This window comes from Strongylocentrotus purpuratus, unplaced genomic scaffold, assembly GCF_000002235.5.
Source record: "Strongylocentrotus purpuratus isolate Spur 01 unplaced genomic scaffold, Spur_5.0 spur5_scaffold_6, whole genome shotgun sequence".
Lineage (NCBI taxonomy): Eukaryota > Metazoa > Echinodermata > Echinoidea > Camarodonta > Strongylocentrotidae > Strongylocentrotus > Strongylocentrotus purpuratus.
The window spans coordinates 51,496,422-51,519,863 of NW_022145612.1; the positions used below are offsets into that span (position 1 = coordinate 51,496,422).

Here is a 23,442-nt window from a genome sequence, read left to right on the forward strand (position 1 = left end):
CAGCGCTGGTCTGAATAAATAATGATCTCCTAGATTCTTGTTTACCATGAAGAAGCACATAATTTATCCAACACTTGAAAAACTACCTTTTATATGATATAAAATCTCCGTCACATTCGTAGACATTATAAGACCGGAAAAAATGAAATCATGGACCATGCATCTATTAGCAGTAGGTCCGATTGTTATAATAGATTATTGTTTGGCTTGCTAGATTCACAAAAATTAATAATCAAGTTGCAGCCTGTTCAGAAAGCATGTCCAAGGCTTGTGTCCGATATATAAAAATGTCCCCATATTACACCTGTTAATAAATTACATTGGTTGCCAATAAGACATAGCACTTCATTGAAGATACTTGTGCTTGTTTACAAAGCATTGAATGGTAAAGGCCCAAAGTATTTGTTTGAATTATTATCTTTTAAAATCACATCATCGACAGATTGGAAATGTTCACGATTCAAGGTGCTTGTATTAGCTTTGAAACTAGGTTGTAATACGATTGCAATAATGGTACCACTGTGCAATGGGAGGTTGGTCGCAAAATCATTGCCTCTCCAGCTAGACTAAAGTACATCCGACTTATGACAGGGAGAAGTAAAACTAAGACACACAAAGATGGACGACACACCCTCCCCCCCCCCCCCCACCACCACCACACATACACACACACAAACAGTTCCCAATGCAATTGTTATTGTCCCGAACACCATAATCCTAAATACTCCACTGGCAAGAACATAAACCTTATCACGATCCTCTTCTGACTTATCAGAAATTCACTTTCCACAATCTCATGAAGAATAAAGAAAGCTTAACACATTCTCAGTTCTTTTCATGTTTGTTTTTTAATACTTTTTTGCATCAGACAGCATTTCAACATGTAACAACACCGAAATTCTTTTCACTCCTCGTCAGAAATCTCATAAATAACATCTCAACAAAAATAAACGACATTCAAAATGATGCAACGGAAGAAAAAGGAAGCGTTCAAACAAAAAACAAAGAGGATGAAGGGAAGCAGTATAATGATCAGAAATGTGATACCTTCTTGACCTTTTCCAAAAGGTATCAGCACTGATATGAAGAGTAGCAAGATAAACAAAAAACAATACCACTCCCCGTAGACAGAAAAGCAAATTTAAGGTATTATAGCTAAGAAGATCGAAATTCATGGCTACATTTATAAATACTTTCTCTATTGATGTTTTTGCTGACATAACACAAGTCTGACAGGGGAAACCTGTCCCATTGGTGTTCTGGAGATTGTGTATCTATATTAATTTTCACCATTGTGAGAAAAGGAACTAAAGCAATCGAACAAATATCTCTCTGAAATGAAAGGCGCAACATTTATCACTGATCACTCAGTAATTTCTTAGCTTTTTTGTACCTCCTTTGGCAAACATAGCAAATAACCATAACTTATATAGCTTTGTACTACATGTACTTCTTAGAATTATTAATGAAATTTAAGAGATTGTATATAATCACCACAACTTTTCATATTCATGTGAAATGCTCCTTTTTATAGAATTATTGATTTACTGTTGGGTTTAGTAATTATAGACTTCAGATACTCTTAAATACACTGGAGATAAATTAAACCCCATTTCAGAAATGGAAAGGGGGACATTGACAGATCAGAATTGATTCAAGTGAGAAGGCAAGATGACACATTTTAAAAACAAGATTAGATTCATCGAGATTTGATTTTCACTAGATAATCATCCTTCTTTGTTGCTACATTTACATCATCAAAAGCACATATTAAACTCAGAATAGTACTTGTTTTCTTGCTGTTTGCATCTTTATAATTTCTATGAAAGGATTTTCTTTTTTGCTCCTCTATTCTTTACTTCACATTCACATGGTAGATTTACCACAGTATATTTCACATACTGACATTTGTATCACATTTCTTACAAAGAATGAATCTGTCCTGGCATTGTGTCTTTAATGATGCTTCATTTACACTTGTGGAAGTATGATGTTATGGTTTCATGATTATCTTTGGTATTAATGATATACATTGCATGTTAATTATGCAATACAATTACTGCTTGCCTTTTAATTTTACATCCAAAACTTCAAATTTCCTGTCTACAGAGGGCCAGAATTGTGTTAACTCTTTGCACAATATATGAGTTTAACACCCTTCTGGCTCTTCACATGAGCTATGGTTGATGGTTGTGTGCCTGGCATAAGGCTCAAAAAAACTTTGGTCATTCTACTCTTATACTTCTTTAAAGAAAAAAGTAACAAAATAGAATAGAGAAGTCCATAACCTCTCACTGTTAACTATCGTCATGCAGATGCAGTATAAGAATAGTCCAACCTGTAAAATGCATATTTCTTGCCTGTTTCTGCAACCACTAGCCAAGAATCCATCAATGCCCCTTTTGCCCGAGCACATACCAATAATTCTGACTCAACCATGGCAAGCTATTTCAACTGGAAGTATGAAATTGTGGAAGGCTCAACTTACACATCTTCAAAGATTATGTTACACTTGCTAATTCTTAAACTTAACAAATAATTTTACTGTCTGTAAAACAGGAGCAGTGTGCATCTGGTAGACTCTTTGCATGTGCAAGTAACAGCCACATTCCCACATCACATTCATTAATTAACATATCTAAACATATCGTGGAAGTCATCATTCACCTATACATGATATCAATCTGAATCATCTTGTTCACATAATGTCTCAATTTTTTAGAGTTAGACAGCATTATGAAACCTGACAGCTTTGGTTAACTAAGATTGTAACACCATTGTCCGTTTTCGTTTGCCTGCCCAGGCAGAGTATACACTTATAAAACTGCTGTGCACTTGAGGTGATCCAACAAGATAATTGAATATTTAGGGTCACTTATAACGTGTCAACATGACACATAACATAAATTGCAGGTGCATTACGCATTTGAAGTGCATTATTATGATTACCAAGTGTCAATACTGAAGTGCAAACAAATGGAACTGTTATTTCTAAATTTCTGTCGTCTTTAAACGTTTACATTTCTTTACTTGGTGAAGAGACAGATATGAAACGGCAAAGTGATTATGCCACCAACATCAAATTGACAGCCAACTGTCCTTGTTTTAAAATGGTGACTTTCAACTGAAATGTTCAAATTGTTACAAGTGCACTGTGATCAAAACGGAAAGTAAAAAAGCTGAGTATCATATAAGAGAATTCAACAAGAACACTGTCCACAATGGCAAGAAGTGTTGGAAATTTTTGCAACATGAATATCTGATATTTTGACTAGTCCTTGAGTGTGTGTCTCATTACATCCATCTTGTGAACAAAGAAGAAATGAAAAGCTACAGGGCTATAATTGAACGTAAACATCCACTTTGTTGCAATGTACCGACTTCTCACTTTCTCATCATTTTGAATGTAAATAAATAATAGTAATGACAGACTCTGGGACTGACAAAAGATGGGTGGGATGAAAAGGGAAAATGATAATAAGTACTGTTATACCCTGTCCTGCAGTGTTATGAATTTAAAATAACATATAAAGAAATAGTTTCTCTCTCTCAACGAAGAGCTTCTTGTACATTTCAGTTATGGTAATAAATGTGGTTGGGACTGAATATGACTCACATACAAACATCTAAATGGGCAATCTCTCATCTAAAAATATGGTGATGAAGATTTCATTCATGTTCATTGAAATAATATCCCTGCCTAAGAAGATTGTTTTTTTTTTTTTTTTTTATCTCACTCTCTTCCAATGATTTGATTAGAAAAACATCTGATCTGTCTCCATTTTGTGGTTAGAGGGGAACTTGATCCTATTGTAGTCCTTTTAAAGTTTATTAGTAATATGAAGCCCATGAGTGCACATATCTGATGAATATCTGCTACATCCAAACTTGTCTATAAATTAAATCATTACATTGGCAGGAGGGTTAATCTCTCGTACTAATGTTTTCTCAGCAACGCTTCCATGATGGGAGTATTGCTAACTAGCAGGAAATCAGCAAAGAGTGAAAAGTTTGGGCATTAAAAATTCATCCCAGCTATTAAGCTAAAAAATTGATTGTGTAAGGCGTTTCCTAAAGAATGTTATGACGCAAATGCAACTATCGATTTTAAACTTTATTTATCTACACTTATGATGATCAATATGCGACTTGCCAACTCAAAACCACCACCAGGTTAAACAAAAATAAAGACAAGGGAGCAAATGGGAAAGTAAATATGTGATTTTCTGTTGAGATAATTTTCTGCTTGTCTGCATAAATAAGTAGTTTGTTGGTCATTTCATCATTTTTGTCATATCAAAATTTAAATTTCAGCAGTAAATCTTAAGAATATACATTGTATAATCAATCAACCTATAGCTTTTTTTTCATTAGTAGTGAATGTAGTAAAACTAAAAGTTGCTATCAAAGTAATGCAACCTGATAGATACCTTCAATTGGTTTTTATGTCAACTGTTTAATGACATATTTGACATAATTTATACTCAAGAGATCAGCCAGGTCTACTAATTTTCTCTGAAATTTTCACTGAATAAATTTAATAATTGCTGTTAACAAATCACACAATATAAGTGGACAATAATTCAAACAATGCAAAACATAGATAAAGATATTCTAGAGGACAAACAAAAATTGTTTTCAATGACTTGTTGATGGTTTTGAGCAGGCTAGGGTCACATATTTCCTGGCAATGGAAATTTATAAAAAATTATAAGCCCAATCTGATGAAGTTGAAAGGTGATGATCCAGTTTTTGTTTACAAAAGCCATGATGTTTGGAATAATACTTATTGGTTACAGACAAAAAAGCGAGGGCAATTTCTTGAATCTTACAAGGAGTGAAAAGAATTTTTATGTTCACTTTCTAACAACCATTTGCCCACTTTTCATATGCTATTTTCAAACAACAAGCAATACATTAAATAAGCCACAAGTTTAATGTCTGAATGCACAGTGCAGATAAGAATTCTGCAAAAATGTTTAGCCTACTCCTTTTACAATTTCCATTCTCTTCTTTCATAGAGCAGGTAAGTTACTGGCTCTCTCAGCGTTAGGAGAAATCAGCCACAAGGTTCAATACATTTCACAGACACAGAAAAACAGAAAGAAAAAAAGAATAGCAGAACTGGAAACAGCCATGTCCAACCATTTGAACATGAACACAACATCATATGACGTGAACAGAAAAGGAAACACAAACACTGATAGCACAGCTCATACGGTCCAACCATCGCGTACCACCTGTAAAAAGCGGTGGATTTGAAGCGATTTGTGTTGGTAAGAGAAACAAAGCTGGTCGAGTGTGTAGATGGTGACATCTTAAGACTCTCCCAAGCTAGATGATGATGATGATGATGATGGTGGTCTTTACAGACGCGTTAGCTGCTGTAAGAGGCTTGCTGGGATGATGCCCTCAAGTCTCTCCATCATAAAGCTGAACGGTGCCGACAGTGACGAGAGGAACTAGGAAGATGTTGAAAGGAAGGCAAAATATTAGAATGAAATATTAACAAATTTTGTGAAGGCTTAAGATGTACTACAGTCTCACGCCGCAAAGAATTGAATTACAGCTAACACAACACTAAATTTTGCAAACTGCCAAAGTTTCTTGCTATGAAAATTGCTATTGTAGTGGTGGTTATTTTACCTGACTGCTAAGAAAGCATAAATGCTTGTTATTAAGCAACCAGAGGACTGACGGCTTAAGGTCCTCTCCGAGGGACCTGGTAATGAGGATTAATGCCTTACCAAAGGGCACTAGCCCATCTCCTTGGTTTCGAACCCAGGTCACCTGATTACGAGACCATTGCTCTACCGACTGAGCTATTGCGCTTCCTCTTCTGTTTATCATCAACAAAACTTTTTTACTTCTACAATTCTAAAACAACGTTTGGATGGACAGGTTTTAGCGGAAGTTGATGAGAGAAAGGTGAATAATACAAAAAAATGCAAGAAATTTGATGATAATCTTTTTAAAAGCCTAAGATCACAATAATAAATGCAGATAAATAATATGCTTTCTTTTTATCACAATCTACATCAGGAATGACATATATCAATAAAAATGTAGAGCAACCTTTAAAGACGTTTTCTTGCAGGAATCACAATAGCAATACAGATATCATCAATAAGAATGAAAACCATAGCAGAACAAGGGAGGTTAACTGCACATACTCCCTTATGCATCATTAAAATCCTATAGAAATGTAGTTTCTCTATGGTGTTCAAAATGTTTGGTAGAAAACATTAGTTGTCACTTTTCTACAAGTAAATCTAAGAGAAACAGAGAGAGAGAGAGAGAGAGAGAGCACTTATCCAATAGAAAAGTTTGGTAGAACTCACTGCTTTAGCGATAGCACCCATGGGTTCGGGGAACTGATGCGTGAGGAGTGCCAAAGAGGCGGTGAAAGTACACAGCCCTGCTGTGAAGAGGATGAAGAAAGGTAGCTCCTTCTTGGGATATACAGATACCTCGTGAAAAGCTGCTGTAATGCAAACAAAGAAATTCACATCAAGACATGAAGTATGAGTAACAATAATTGACATTTCTATAGTGCCCTTATCTGCCATGCACACATTTCACCGTGCTTAAAATGCTCCAATATTAGTGCTCACAGCATTCAAGAGATGCCTTCCTACTAGATACCAAGTTAACATCTTGGCATATAGTGGGAAATGTAGATTAATATTTTCTTGCTTAAAGAAAGTTATGAGGTGCCAAGATTTGAGCCCACAACCTCCACATCTCCAGTCAAGTGTTTCAACCGTTTTACTATGACACTTCAAAGTACTAACATCGTTTAAAAACATCAATGACATTACACCTAAATCTGCATCTTCAATTACATGTTGTTTATTACTTAAGGAGAATTAAAGAACATTTCATGCATCAGGAATGGTACGACTCATACATTCAAGAATTAGTGACAACCATATTTCCTGGAATAATAGGTGGAATATGATATGTTCGAAGTTAAACCTGACTGCTTTATTCAATTTTTATGACTTCAGATCTTATTCATACAGTCGACTGCAAATAGTTTTCACTTTGATTTTTGGGGAAATAAATGGCAAATTCATTACCAGAACAGACTCTTAGGAGGGAAAATATCAAGGGAAAAAATAATACAATATAAATACTTAACCCTCTGGGACTAAAATGTAAAAATGCAGACATTTTTTTTAAACACGATGATAAACAAATTAGGAAATTATGAGCCTTTGAAACTGAGTACTCTCGACTTACAAGGCAATAACTCCCTATCCACTGTCTCTGTACAGCTGGGGTAGGGGTAGAAAAGGTGTCCCTTCTCCAGCGGGTAGGGGATCATTCGAAATGTTCCCTCCCACGTACAGTGAAGAAGTTGGAGTGCCCCTTCCACCCTCTTCCAGTGTGCGATGTGTAAGAAGCTATATGCGATAGCCTCACTGTCCCCTCGCTTCAAGATGTGCTCTGGTGGCAAGATCAGGCTTTTCATTTCCAATAAGTACTGCAAGATGAGGGGGGAATAGAATAATAAATAATAATATTCAGCTTTTATATAGTGCTTAATACAATGACTCTAAGCCCTTTACAGATATACTGTTACCCCTGTGATTGGATTCAGTGCTTGCCCACACACTGTGTGCACAATTACTTGACGCTCAAAAGCTGTTTGACCAACAACGGCGGTCCCATCCTACCGGGTGCCCATTAAGTTGGAAAATATTCTTCCTGCATTTTTTTCTTTGGTCCCATTTACATCCGATGCCAGAGTTGCAAGTTAAATACAAGTAATTCAAATAACACTGCGTAAAGCTAAGACAATGTGACCCTCATTTGCTACCCCATTCATAGTTACATCTCAGGTGTGGCACTAGATATAGAACGTAGACTCTCTTAGGTATGCAAGGGCATTAGGCCTCAAATACCATCACAGGGCCTTATGCAGGTGCTCACTTGTAAGCTGACATTCCTAATCAATGGAATGAATCATACTTTGTAACTCCAAAACAAAAACACATTCTTTGTCTATAATGTTGCAAAAAAGTTTGGATATTGGTTGAAAAAATGTCAGTTCATAATTTACATCATAAGTCAAACTGATGTAAATAGAATTCACTACATTATTTGACTAACCTTTGGTACATGAGGATTGAACTCAACAGCTCGATGAATGGCCTCCACTGCATTCATTTCAGCGGTTGAGAGCCCCCGCTTAGACGCCATCTCAGGCGAAAACCTGAACGATGAAAGAGAAATTTGGGAGCTGCTATGGATGTTGGAGTTTCTATACATACAAAGCAAAACAAAACAGAGAATAATGTGTCAGTTTGTGCTTTGCTGTCTATACTGTCAGATTTTCAGGAACCATTAAAGACAATGTTTGGAACAACAGCGGAATACCCCACCACACTTGTAACCCCATTCTAACTTTGACCCCAGGACCTGACAGTGACCCTAACCCTAATACTTTGTACTGAACTACTGATGCATGGTAGGGTATTCTACAGTTTAACCTAAAGTCAATATCAAACATATTTTTTTTAATAAGCAATCTTAATTAATTCTTACAAAATTAAGATATTTGAAGCACTCTATATTCCAAGGAGTAGAGTTGGAGATATGTAAGCATTACAGATATAGCACTACATAAAGGGTAAGGAATGGACAAAGCTACAGTCACTATGATGATTTAATTCTTAAAGGCCTACTGCACTACTGGTAGCTACTTGCGCCCTCTATATAACAAACAATGCCTAATCGGTGACCATTGGTTCCCCATGATCCTCTTTTTCTTATGTTAACTGAGAGCTGAGTTGATGAGATAACCACCTGTCCAGTGACCTTGCAGAGCGGTCTAATCCCTCCTGTAAACTACGGCAGATAAGCTTTAAAGGCACACTGCCATACTTGTAGCTACTTGCTCCCTCTATATAGAAAACTTCCCCAATCGGTGCCTGTTGGTCCCCCATGATCCTCTTTTTCTTATGTTAAATGAGAGCTGAGTTAATGAGATAGCCACCTGTCACAGTGACCTCGATGGCTCGCTGTGTGGTCTAATCCCTTCTTGCCCAGTAGTGGTGACGGTCTTTAAATGATTCCTGTCACACTGATCTTCTTGTCTCCCATTTTTGTGATTCTAAAATACATGGATCCTTATCAGTGATTCAGAAACAGAGAAATAATTGTAGCCCAATGATGTTTACAAGTGCGTATGTTCACCAATATTTCTTGTGGATTGAAACATATTATTCCAATAAAAATACAATTTCTGTGGAAGGGGTAGATATCTGAGATGTGCATTGAGTTATAATGGCTCACTCACACACGAGGTGGTAAACCACTTTTTTTTTTAAAATCCACTGTAGCAAAATCATAGGAGATAAAAAATAAAGATCTTTGCATTTTCATATTTTAGGAGTTAGAGTAGGGGCCATCGCCCACAGCTACGATTTATCACCTTCTAAAAACTTGTATTTATGCCATCATTTAAACATGACGTTTGCCTGTGCTGTATTTCAGGTGGTTTACTACATTGTGTCTGAAAGGGGTTTTGAGGAGCTACTTACTTGTCACACACTGTCCTGGCTTTCAGGAGTGCCGCTGTGTAACAGATGGTGGCAGACTTGGGTAGACTGATATCGTCATACTTGGCAAGTAGAGCCTGGACATCTGCATAGAGCTGCATCTCCAGAAGAGCCTCGATGAGATTCTCATGGATCTGAAACATGCTCACTACTGGAAACTCTTTGATCAGCTGAAAGGAGCACACAGGACAGACAGAACAAATTAAAAAAATGCTGTGTTATATAATGTCATATAAATTGAATATGACTAGGATTTTCTCAGCAAAAAACTTCCTTGAACTGCAAAAATTTGGTGATATGTCAGCTGCGATCAATTACTTTATTAACAGTATGATACTTTCCAAACCTGAACCACTAATGACATTTGCGAACTTTCATGTAGGCAAAAGTTTGTGGCTTAACAGTTTTACAAAATGTTAATCTACTGGTTGCACAGAATAAACAATTCTGTAAAATATCTAAATAATGTTGTGAAAGGAGTTTAATTGTTCATTGAATAAATAAAATATGATAACTCAGATTTCATATTCTCCATTTAATATGTACTCTATATGGAGCATTACCAACTAATTTATGAATATTATTCCCTTGTTGCAATCTCAGGTTACTATGTCAATGATATTGTATTTGTACTTAAGTGACATAAGCTCTCATATGACATCAGTATATCATTGGACATATGATGCCCAACATACTCTGCAATATCAACAATTTTAACAGTCAATTTCCTGCTAAACATTTTTCATATGTATTTCCTCTTCACCAGAGTCCCCAGTAGTGGATTTGTTTGTAATAAATCATCTACCACAATAAGGAATTTTTTACCATGTGAATATCAATCTCAGTTCTTTAAACATCTATAGGAGTATGCCAGACCTTGCAAAATCAATGATGTATGTTTAAGATTTTAATATTAGAGCATTCCTGGGTTTTGCAGTAGTACATTGTACTTTCATACGCCTCAGATTCAATGAGGTGGCAAAACCTGAAACCATAGTTTATTTTTGTCTTGCTTATAAATGCATACTTCCTCGTTGAAATGATTGATGTCACCTAATTACTTCATGTAATGAACATCTTTAAAGGGTGATTCTGCAATTGCTCGTATTTCCACTCAACGCCTACTTCATGTGGGATTTTGCTAAATATAATTGAATCCCTCATAATCTTACAATTATTGGAGTAATGTTCATTCTATTGATTTGAAACTTCAGATTCCCATGCTACATGATTTAAGTGTTATTTCATACATGGAGCTTGATGGGTTTCATGCATAATAATCCTGACTTACATCACGCATCATTTTCACCGCTTCCTTTGTTCTGCCTAGTTTCCTCATGCACATGGCAATTCGCCGCTTGATATACACCAGTACATTCAGATCTCTTCCTGTTTCCACAAAGAAAAACAAAGAAAACACTAGCATAACAATCATGTCTTAACATGCCCTACTCGCTTCATGACATTATTACAACAGCAGGGTGACAACGGGAAAATACTGAAGACAATCTTCAACTCTCCTTCAAACTCCTAACACATTTTTTCTTTAAAATTAGCATATGAAATGAAATATCATCAGATGATTTAAGGCTAGACACAATTTGCAGTATTGATGACAGATAGGGTTGAAAGAAGGTGATTATGAACCAATCATTACAGCAGGGACGCAAGCTTATCAATCACCTTTTAAGTTAGTTTCAGTTTTGATCAATTTAGAAGGCATTTTTAATACCACAGTACAAGACATAAATGAACAACAATAAATTGCACCAATATGAAAATGAGAGTACCACAATTTGACACACAAATGTGTACCAGTATCTTATAGTTACTTTTTTCTCAGTTTTGTCATTTAAGGATATAGAAATTAACCTGTCACAATTTATATTCAAGACAAAAATATGGACTGAAACATAGTTTGTATCTGTAGTTAAACGGCATAACTTTGAAAGTGCATACTTCTAGAAACGAACATACCCTGGCCATACATCCATTATTGTTACTTGTTACTTGTAGAGATAATCCCGATGGCAGCTATCATACAGCTAAACTGGGACCAGGTACCCTTTTGCCCGTCACCCTGACATAAACACAATAACATCCTATGTATATGACTTACTGTGTATTTTCTCATGAGGGGGACTGTGGTGCTGCAAGGCCTGACTTCTCTTGAAGTTGGCCTCAGCAATTTTGAGAGCTTGCCGAAACTTTTTCTCAGCATCAACGATGGTTGTTGCTTCTTCTTCGGCTAATAAAACCAATGCTGTTGCACAACTGTATAATGGAATATAGACATTTGTGTTTAATGATGAACAATACATCTTCAAGTACCATCAATATATTAAAAATATCTGCCACAAATGTAAATGTCTGACCATTTTAACAAGATAACAAATTATAGGAACTGACTACTTGCACCAGACATTTCAGTTTCCTGTTCTATTTGCAGGGCATCAGTATTTCTCACACATGAAAGAAAACAATCTAGATTTGAAGAAATCACATTCTTCTCAAATCTAAACAAGGAGTACTTAAGATAAGTACTGCTTCCAGCTCTGTACTACATACATCATTGACAACTATCAGTTCAATTTACTCTGCTATACCAATTGATTTGATTCATCTTAAAGAAGTAATCTAGTATTCTTAAAATGACAAATAGTTACACATAAGATTTTTCAGCTTTTGAAAGTAAGGTTTAAATAACAAAATACAAAACTAACAAGAACTCAAACAGGCAAGTATTCAACCAGACATTTACTAAAATGCAGATAATGCAAAACATTCAAAAATATACTTAGAAAGCTTTAAAAGTGGCAGAAATAATGATTTAACACTTTGAGATAACATGAGCTACATTTACTACCTAATATGTGATACCTTGGGAAAACATTATTAACATTATCTCCTATCATAACAAATCAACTGTAAGTCTTTCAGTGGGTTACGGCAGTTATGTCATTAAATCTTCATTTGACTTTGATTATGAGGAATACATGTACCAAACTTACTCTCCAGATTTCTCTAAGGCTTCGTGTGCTGCTTTGATACGGTTCTGAGGATTTCTCTCTCGCCATGCTTTCATCATAACTGAAATAAAATCATAACAGATACACCATGCACTATGTATTTCTTGCTATCAAAAATCCAGAATAAAGCATTTTACTAATTCAATTTGCTACCTAATAATTTTACTGCTATTTTAGATAAACAATTAGGAAGAATGTATAACTTCTTTAGACTATTGTGCATAATAAAGAGGAATGTCATAATATACTTAGTAATGGGTTGAAATATATATAATCTTTATAATCCTACCAATCTGAAGTCGTTCTCCAATCACAAAAATTATTTGGTTTAAAAGAATTGTTATTATTATTGGTAATTAAGTATGAAAAAATTAGGTAGTCATCTTTAACTTCAGAATGATATATCATCATGAGTGTTATCTCACCTTCATCCTGGTGTCTGGTAGGATCCGAATCACAGGTGAATAAAGTTTGGTGATCTTGCGCGGATTGGTTCATGTCATAGTACGTCAATGGATCTTTCCCTGTCACCCAGTTGTATCGATTATACTCTGCTCCTCGTATAAGGTTCAGTGGATTCCGCCACGTTTTACACTCTGTTCAATGAAAAATCATAGAGATAGAGAATCATTTCAAAGTGTGCACTCTTCAGTCTGTGGTATCACTTAGTCATTAATGCATTAGTGTTTTACAAAGAAATATGTGCATTACTGAGACACACTCTACAGTTCGTGCCTGCTAATCATCAAGTTCTTTTAGAGTATTTTAAAATGCAAAGTATCAATTATGCACCTTTAAAAAAAAGATTAACATAACCTGAACTACTGGTATACAAAAGTTTTGAAAATATACGGTAAATAAAAACAACAGTAATACTGTACCCATTAAGACTTTTAAAAAACAGTTTTGTTTCTCTGTCTTCTAAAATAAGCTTCCTGGTTTGTCTAAAAATATCAGTACTATTACTTTTATTCGATTTTCAAATTTGATAATGAGGAACAGTAACTTGAATCACGTAAGATCATACTTATTTTCAGCTACCTATAACTTTCACTTAGAACTAAAAGAAGATTATATGTCATCATTTCTCACATTACACTTTAATCAAACTATACCAAACTAACAAGTGGCATTGATATCTATCCAAAATCAATAATATAGACAAGGAAGTTGTGGATTACCTTACCTCAATAAGATATTTGCATATTTATATGTGAGCTACAGACATGCTACATTGTAAGCATAAATGCCAGGTTTGTCAATCATGTCATAAGACTTGATCAAAAATGAAACACAATTCAAATATCACTTCCTAAAAATTACTGATTAAAAAATCTAGCTATAGCTACAATGAAATTCAATTTGTGTCATATCCATATTTCCTTGTTTCATTCACTCAGAGCTTTTTCAAATGCTTCCCTTATAAAGATATCCTACAAAACTGCCTCAATATTCACAGCAATGGCAAACCAATGCACACAGGCAATTAATAGTTACAACAAAACTTGAAACAGCAAAATCAGTGATTTCTGACTCTGTATTAAAAGACTCAACTAGCTACATTTATCTGTTTAATTGTCTAAACTAATATATATATATATATATATATATATATATTTTTACCTGGTGGTGACTGCTGCCCAGTAGAAGTCCCTCCTCCATTCTCTGCACCTCCTAACCAAGGAGACAGGTGGTTGAGCGACACCTGCTCGATGAATGATGTTCCATATTTACGGAAGTACCACCATTCAAAGATCTGTAAATGGAAAAGTAAAGTGAACACAATGATATTACTGAGGTTTCAAACAAAAATTGAACAATTGATATATCAACACAGTACAGTATATTAAAGATTAACAAAAATGTACTCATAGATATGGAATAATTCATTGATGAAAATACAATATTGCCATTCGGATGCCTTACTCATGGAACTATGGCTTTTGATCATAATTCAATTATGTGGGAATAACTCATGTGCCAATGAATTTTCAAATGAAACATTTATAATTTTTCTTTCTCATGAAATAAGAACTTACTTATTCTATAATGAAAATGTAATTGTTTATTTTGAAAATTTACCAGAATCAAACCAGAGATGAGAGATGAAGTCCCTGTCAGTGCCACATAAAATTTTGGAGTGAGCGTATTCAGGAACATTGCAACTGCAGAACAAGAGAAAAAGAGAAAAAGAAAAAGGATGGTATTATTATTCTCCAAACAGGTATTCTTTTTTAAAGGCCCTACATTATGGAAATTGACAATGGAATAACTGCCTCCATTATGTTATACACACAAACAAACAAATCAACTATGTACATAGTCATAAACAATATTAAGTTAGTCAATGCGTCTACACACGTGTAGTACACATACAATCAACACGGTACATGTGTTATGAAGGGATATTCTGACTTCTGTGTACATACTGTAATACAAAACTAAAAGCAATGGAGTTCAAGTTGAGGGAACAGTATTAAAAACCACATCTAAAGCAAATAGAGTTGTGTCTGTCTGATCACAAAACCCCAACAGTTTAATCAATTACACAGACAATGGACGTATGCTTTCTTTCATTTTTTTCTTTCATGTTTTTTTTAGATAAAAAATGCAAAGTTGCAAAACCTATTAAACATATAGGCCTAATAACACTTTCTTAAATTCTAAATCTAATAGTCACCTCAGATGCATGACTATGCACGACTTTACTACAAATATTACATGTACATGTACATAACATGTACTGTACTTGAAAGAATACAAGCTGTGATTTGGCCAAATAAGGTCATAGGCTAAACAAGAGGTGAACAACCACTGTGCAAGCACAAGCTACAAATGAACATGTCGTACATTAGATCCCCTTTTACACACAGAGCCAGTCTCAAAAGTAATCATGAACTGTTGATTCCATTACAACTGGATAATACTTGTGGTGTACAGGACTGATAAGCAATGTTCAGCCCCCCCCCCCCTTCATTTGTTGACTTTTTTGTTTCTACTCAATCCATCTTTTTATAGTTGCCAAATTACATTTATACTGATATTTATTGTGCAACTTTTGCTAACCACTCTTCTCCATATCCTTCAGAGATCGGATTTCATTGAGGTCTGATCTAAATATGTTGGGGTAATCTAGAGGGGGTTTAGGACACTAAAATCAAATTTTGGACTTGTTGATCCAGAATTACTTTCAATTCGTATCAAAATCATGGAAGTACATTGTATGTAGTTCCTGATAAAAAACCTAAAAGAATACAAAGTTACTGTAGCGATACAAATTTTCATTCCCAAAGACTGATGTAAACTAAGTCTAAAATGCGTTTGTAATCACCCATTTCCGCACCCGACTGACCGTGCAAACTACCTTCTTGAGTTCACTAGTGGACACGTCTTTCTTCTCATACAAAGCAATTTTAAATTGGTCAAGAATTTAACAAAAGATGGGGAAATTTGTTGCCAGAGAGATCACGCTTTGCTCACTTTCCACCAGATGATAATAAGCAAACATGCCATTTACATTTTAAAAAACTCTGACCTCTCATAAGAGTTTGCGATGTTGGTTTGTCGCCACCACAAATACATGCAGTGTACGCTAAAATGGCTGTTTTTCACGTTGCCAATTTGAGATATATTATTTATAGCAATAGCTATAAATGTAAAAAGTCACAAGCGCAGGGATTTTGCTAAACTCAGCACACTCCGTTCGTACACCCTAAGAACACAAAACTAATTGATATTATCATGAAGTATCAATTTAGTAAAGCGAAAACACACATTTTCACATGTATTTGTGTTTGCGGCAAAACCAACATCGCAACCTCTCAGTGTGAGTGGTGGCAGAATTAAGGTTCTTAAGATGATTTTCTGTGAGTTCTGTTGTACATGTAAATAGTAAATGAATCTAGAATAGGAGCCTCCGTCATCATGATTCATTGGTATCAGAAATTGTTCAGAAACGTATCCAAATTTGACCCGGAACTCCGGCGTGGAGATACCCTACTAAAACATGCCAAAAATGAAGTAAATATTCATTAAATGTCCAAATAAAGATCATGAGTTAAAATTTGTTATATTTATTACCTGTTTCGTGTCAATTTTCTTGTTATTTTTCGGAAAAACGATATTAGTATACACTTTTTCACAGGTTTTACGGCAAACCGCTGTACAATAAAAGTGCATACCGATGGTGGGTTGCGGGCGGGTGCGCGCCTGTGTGAAGTTACGGTAGATAACTTCACACAGGAGCGCGAGCACCCGCCCGCAACCCACCATCGGTATGCACTTCATGACTTGTATTGTGCAGCATTTTGCCGTGAAAGTGAAAAGTGTATACTAATATCATTGTTTTTCCGAAAAATACTCCATAAATATCAAGAAAATTGACACGAAACAGGTAATAAACATAACAACTTTTAACTCATGATCTTTATTTGGACATTTATTGAATATTTACTTCATTTTTTGTATGTTTTAGTAGATCTAGGGTATCTCGACGCCGGAGTTCCGGGTCAAATTTGGATACGTTTCTGAACAAGCGCCGGTATCTGTTCCAGCCTCAGAATATCACTAAAATGTGACATTTATTGACACTTTTTAAGTCTCTAAAGTTTAATTTTAAGACAGATTGAAATTATTTACTCGAGAGATGAGTCAATTTCAAACAGAAATTGAAACTTGGAACAAAATAATATTGAACTAAAAGACAAGCTATGAAACGTCTCATTTTATATAGAGTCTAGTCTAGGCATGGACACGATGGAAATGATGAAAATAAGTCAAATAGTCTACAACAAACATGACAAACGTGGCCTACTACAGCTTCAGTCATGTCAGATCACACACACTGCACTGACGGGCGCAGGCACTGCACTGGCAGATAAGGCTAGACATATTATTACTGTAGGATAACCTGCATGTACTACGTACACACTGCATGATGATTCGCTGGCAGACATCCGAAATCAACTCACAGCGGAAAATCGTAACCAAATTCGCATTTATTTTTTCCTGCCTTACCATTCATGCTTGCTCAAAAATGCAACAAATCTGGCTTCTCAAAGATCTAGAGACATCAAAAAGTACTCAAAGTCACCGAAGAATAGTCGGAATTCGCCGTGAAATAGTATTTAATCTCTCAACATATGGAGTTTTCCTCGCAGACACGGCAACTAGTTTATGTTGAGGTCAAAGGTCGCCAATCGTCTGGCCTTCTAAATATCGGTAATAAATCTTATGATATCGCCATACTAGCTTTATTTTTTAAATAAACAAACAAAATATAATTTAAAAACAAAAAAGCTCAAGAATTTGACAGCAAAAGATCAAATGTTCTTTAATTACTACATCTATATTTTGTTCATTATTTTCCAAGTACAAAATTAAAATACACTTACACTTTTTTCACGATGGATTCTTCCCTATCATGAAAGTGCTACTCATTCAACAGAACGGTTTCAATCGTAAATAGACGCCCCCCCCCCTCCCTCCCTCCCACTCCCTTTGAGGCCCGACAGAATGAAATTCAAGTTTGCCTGGTGGATAAGCAGGGAGTTATAACATGAATAAGACTCAAACAGATAAACTATTCAGATAAACTATTGTTCCTATGAAACCAAACCCCCAAAACGAAAATCTCAAAACTCATTATATTAGGGCTCAGAAGGGCCAAAATGCTTCAGTTAATCCTACATGTGTAATTGAAAACTTTCCCAAAAGTATGGTGGCAAATAAATTGCAGTTAATTTTCTTTTCAAATTTGATTTTTGCAACTGGCAGTGTTTTGTTTACCCCATTTGTTATGTGAAATATACAAGGGCCTCGAAATTCACTCATAGAGATAATTTGAAATTTTGAAACTTTCGTAAACTCAACTTGATCCTACAGATAAATTATGACATAAGCTTTTGAGGGCTTGCAAATCCTTGATATAGGGATCAAAATATAAAATACAAAGGAAAGAAAGTCAAGACAGACAGGGACAAAAAGAGTGAAGGGGCGGAGGTGGAGGGGGAGGGGAGGGACCCGGGGAGAGAGAGAGAGCGGGAGAGGGGAAGAGAGAGAAACGGAAAGAGATAGAGTGACAGACAGACGGAGAAAGAAAGGGAGGGCCAGTAAGAGAGAGAGAGAGAGATAGAGAGAGGGTGAGAGAGAGAAACAAAAAGAGACAGACAGACAGACTGAGAAAGGGACTGCCAATGAAAGAGAGAGAGAGAGAAAGAAAGAGAAGGGGGGGGGAGAGTCGGACTGAGTATGTCTTCCTTTTTCATCAAACCCATTGAAATGGGATATTCTGAGATATTTCTTGTCTAGCTGATTTCATTTTCACTTCAAAAATGGAATCATACCGCCTGCCTCACAACATGAAGAAGAAAGGAAAAAAATTGATTTATTGCATACTAGACTTGTATAATATATGAATATAACCAAGTTCCACACAGAGGGCAGCAATACTTTTTGAAAGTATGTTATGCATTGCCTAAGCTCAGAGATTTTGTTTCCCTTCTCCCATATCACTATACAAATGTCTACTGTTGGCTAAGGAACCAAACATTTACTGAAAATCACAATTCTTACTACATAATGGAAATATATTCAGGAAAATATTTTAGTTTTTGTTATCATCAATCATCATTGCAGGTCATCAAATAATCATATTAATCTTCATTTAAAATATAAAAATAAGTGACTCTGATCATGTTATCACACAATGCCAGTGATTTTGTTAACAAATAATGAATCAACTTGTCAAATGTATATTAGTAAGCACTATAATCAAATGATTATATCAATAGGCTAAGAAACAAGAAATATATTTAAACACATGAAAGACACACACACATAATGTGAAGTCCCAGTGCTAACAAAAAATGAAAAGATCAACAGACCAAACTGACTAGACTTCCATGACTATTATTTTATTACTAATTTGTGTACAGACAGAATTCATGACATTTCAAAGTTCTCTTGAATAAATATATGCTTCTAATTTTAAAACTTAATGTTTACTATTATATGCACAGTATTAGACGAAGTAGTATTATACAAATATATGCTTCTAATTTTAAATACTTAATGTTTACTATTATATGCACAGTATTAGACGAAGTAGACTGAATTCCCATGACCCAAATTTATGATAAGATTATTCAGCTTCTCAAAATTCTTCATGACTGTACTGGACATCTTTTACCCCTGTACAGTTAGTATGTTATTTATGATTAAAAAATGTAGATTAAATGACAATGCCCAATCCCAGCGATCTACAATTAGAAATTTAAACTGGATTGATTCATTATAGTGTTGTAAAAGTAATAACACGAAGGTAAATTGACACTGTACTTCTTCTCTTTCAAAGTAATGTCATTAAAAGAAGTAAAGAACAAGAAAATTCAGACAGAGGATGTGGAGTATACAGGATGTGAGTAGGGTAAACAAAGCAGGAAATTACATCCTTTAAAGTGCAGCTGGGGAAATATGCCACCCAAATAAACTAGTTGACAAAATGATTTCTATACTTTGTAAATTTCAATATTAAATTAACAAAATTAAAATCTTTAGTTGAGAGAAAGTTTTTTAAATCATGTACCTCTCTGCATTCCATTTTGGCTGTCAAATTGTGTTGTTGTGTTGTTGCTGCTGCTGTTGGTTGGTGTTGTTGGGGGGATTGTGGGTGTAATTGTTGTTTTGGTTGATTTATTATTTTATTTTATTTTTCATGTTCATTTCACAGGTACATAAACTGCACACAGTACTGCATCATCAAATTTACTAGACACATTGTACACTCATGCCAGCACAGATTAAGTCAAGTCCATCAAACCAATTGCTATATTTGTTGAATTCAATTCAATTTTTATTTATTTTTTTCATTAAAACATAATAATCAAATAATGAATACATACAAAGAAATACATTGAAAGGACTCCAAGAAAGCAAAGCTATTAGGAGGGGCCCTGTTCTTAGAGTATTGTTTTAATGGCTCATTTAAGCCAGTGGCATAATTATACAGTAATCTAGCATTACCCTGCTGAAACAAAAGTATTCCTTGAAAACTGCCCACATGCACCTTATAACACTAAAAGAGAAGGTTGAATTCTGGGAAGAGGTGAAAAATAGTTTGTAAGCGTTATCATTGTTATTATGCAAGTATGGCAGAGAATTAGATAAAAAATGTTCCCTCAAAAGCATGGCTCTTCAAATGCCTTAATATTCTAAATATGGCATGTAACATCATAAAAATCGGGACAGATTTGTATGCCACATGTTCCTGTAGTCCCATATACATCTTTTTGTGTACAGTGCTTGTAACTTTACCAAGACTGGACCAAACTTCTCATCATTTTGATGATTCCAGAACCTTGAGGTACACACCAATACTTATATGCTAAATGATCAATCCTTTCTGATCGATTTCACAATGTTTCTTTCACAATGCAATCTAATCTAATAATTTTCATGAAAACCACTGTAACCAAATATAACCTTGAGCCTTGAGGTGGTTTTTTTTTTTTACATAACCCTCATCAGGGCTTAACACTAACTTGGGCCCAGGAAACATACAAATGTAGGAACCTAAAATATAAGTTTGTACCCCAAAAATTGAAGTTTTTACATAGGGTATTTACATTCAAGACTGTAAAAAGTTCAACCTGAACCCATTCTAAAAATGGTAGTGGAGAGCCCTGCCCTATGTCTTACTATTTTTTTTTTTTTTTTTTTAAGTAGGGTAGCCCAACCTTCAGTGATCAGTTACTACATTACAAGGGGTCATATTGCAACTATTACAGTACATAGCCTACATATATGTTGATGCTGTGGGTTTGTATCCCACCACTGCCATCATAACTGCTAAAGTATAAGTCAGTTCACAAAGGAATAATTAAATTAACATCTTGAGTCAACTTCATTCCCGGCCAAGTGTACACCTCTTGGATACAGCAGCAGGGCATTACACAATGCTGTTCACATCAAATATATTTACAATTTTACATATTGATATTTAAACACTATTGATACCATGGGCCCGTTCCTAGAAAACGGTTTCTAGGAACGGGCCCCATATAGTTACATTAACTGTTGCAGTATTTATGAAATAAAAACCCATCTTGAGCAATTGTATCTAGGCTTTAATTTTCAAACATAAAACATATACTGTAAAGTAAATGTGATAACTAGTTTGTGTTAATGTGATTCACTTAAAAATGAACATGGTTTAATTGTATTTGTACCCATTCCATAGCTGTACAGGTGTGCCTGTTAGAATTCCTACAACAACTTTAGTGAGAATCCTCACAGATTGGTTCAGGATAGACCATACATGAGTGGAAAATTATTGTTTAAAATTTCATTTTCAGCTTAGAAACCCCAAACTGGTAACAGAATATTTCTGAAGAGTTCCTGAAACAAGTAATTTAGATAATGTGGGAGAAAATTGAATCCTGCTACCAATGATTTTGGTGTTTATTTTACATTGGTGCAGCAGGACACAGATCCTATTACTAGGTTTGAGTCTATGAATGATTATGATCATATATTTAAACCTCATACATTGATGGAACACAAAAATAATGTCATTTAATTTGCTGCCCTCTACTACAAATACAATGACAAGCTGACACAATTGGTGGAATATACATATAACGAAAGAACAAGAAGAATTCCTGTTGGTTTTAGCAGCAGATGGTTCCAAGCCTCCGAGGGATACTCCAATTGGGGGCACACAAGGGTTGTGTAGGCCCTGGACTTTACATTCCTGGTAGTGGAACGGGGGAGAGAGTCCTGCAAAGAAGACCTACATGTAAAGTACAGCTTGCTTTAGGCCCTATTAGTTTATGCCGGATGGATTGGCAGTGCTTTTTCCATGAAGATCAGCCTTACTTATACTAGCCCCTACCTCTCAGTTTGATGGCACACATACACAACTCACCATTCATACGTCACCATGGGTGCAGCACTAACTTTAAGTTTAGAGCTGGTATATAGCTGCATGGCTGGAGTTGATCATCACACTCACCGACACAGTCGGAACTCTAGACCGGCCCAGCCCCCTGGCAGGAAGCCTGCCCATGTGTCAGGCCCATGCATACAGCCACACACTTTGTGACTAGCGACAAGCAAGAATCATCATGTTTTCAAAGATTACTCACCTACATTCACATTTTCCATAACTTTCAATGGTGACCTCAAAATGTAGACAAGCACACCAACCAACAAAAGCCAAATCACCCATAAATAGACCCAGATCCAAGCAAAAAACGACTTTATATTGTCAACAAAACTGCCCCAAATGCCAGCCATCGTACAGTGATCAAGGGATTTTCAGAGCTGTCGTGTGTATGTACCTCCAAGTAAACAGCAAGTAGTTCCATATCTTACAACAGCTCACGAAATGCATAGATAATTAATGATACCGTCGCACGAAGTGAACCAATTTCAGAAACCTAAGCGGTACACGTAGTAAACAGCTGTGTGTGTGTGTGTATTGGGTTTTTACAGACGTGTATCAATCAGATATGATTATTTACGTCTGGGACCGACCTTTAAACGTCACCATCCGAAAGACGTGACTCAGTTTCGAACCTGCGTCCTCGGCTGAATCAGTTTGTAACTTCCACTTTTTAGCTGGATTACAGGCGCACGCCACAACGCCTAGTTGCCACAGGAAACATCATAAACTCAAGCTGGCGCTATATCATTTTGAAACCAAGGGAGTACAATTATCTTTTCACAGTAAAAACAAAATAATACACACACCAAATTTTTTTGGGGGGCAGTCATGATGCGATGACTCAATCAATGTATGTGTTATGAAAAAAGAAGTGCAAAAGTGTGTGAGGAGAGGACGT

The 23,442-nt window shown here is 35.5% G+C and overlaps 1 protein-coding gene across 6 annotated transcripts; it reads right to left on the reverse strand.

Annotated features, from left to right (window-relative positions):
- Nucleotides 1–829: 829 nt before the first annotated feature.
- LOC100889253 (suppressor of tumorigenicity 7 protein homolog) lies at nucleotides 830–22,978 on the reverse strand. 6 transcript variants are annotated; one of them, XM_031000478.1, is made up of 12 exons: nucleotides 22,744–22,978; nucleotides 14,681–14,763; nucleotides 14,222–14,354; nucleotides 13,024–13,194; nucleotides 12,581–12,659; nucleotides 11,689–11,843; nucleotides 10,861–10,958; nucleotides 9,552–9,739; nucleotides 8,119–8,221; nucleotides 7,246–7,489; nucleotides 6,342–6,481; nucleotides 830–5,462 (listed from the first exon to the last, which is right to left on the reverse strand). In XM_031000478.1, exons 1-12 carry the CDS (start codon nucleotides 22,892–22,894, stop codon nucleotides 5,367–5,369), a joined length of 1,641 nt encoding a protein of 546 aa, XP_030856338.1. In that variant the 5' UTR covers nucleotides 22,895–22,978; the 3' UTR covers nucleotides 830–5,366. The 6 variants fall into 6 exon arrangements, with proteins under 6 accessions (XP_030856338.1, XP_030856336.1, XP_030856337.1 ...); XM_031000476.1 differs by having other exon boundaries at nucleotides 8,119–8,269; nucleotides 22,744–22,977; XM_031000477.1 differs by having other exon boundaries at nucleotides 6,342–6,484; nucleotides 22,744–22,976.
- Nucleotides 22,979–23,442: the final 464 nt, after the last annotated feature.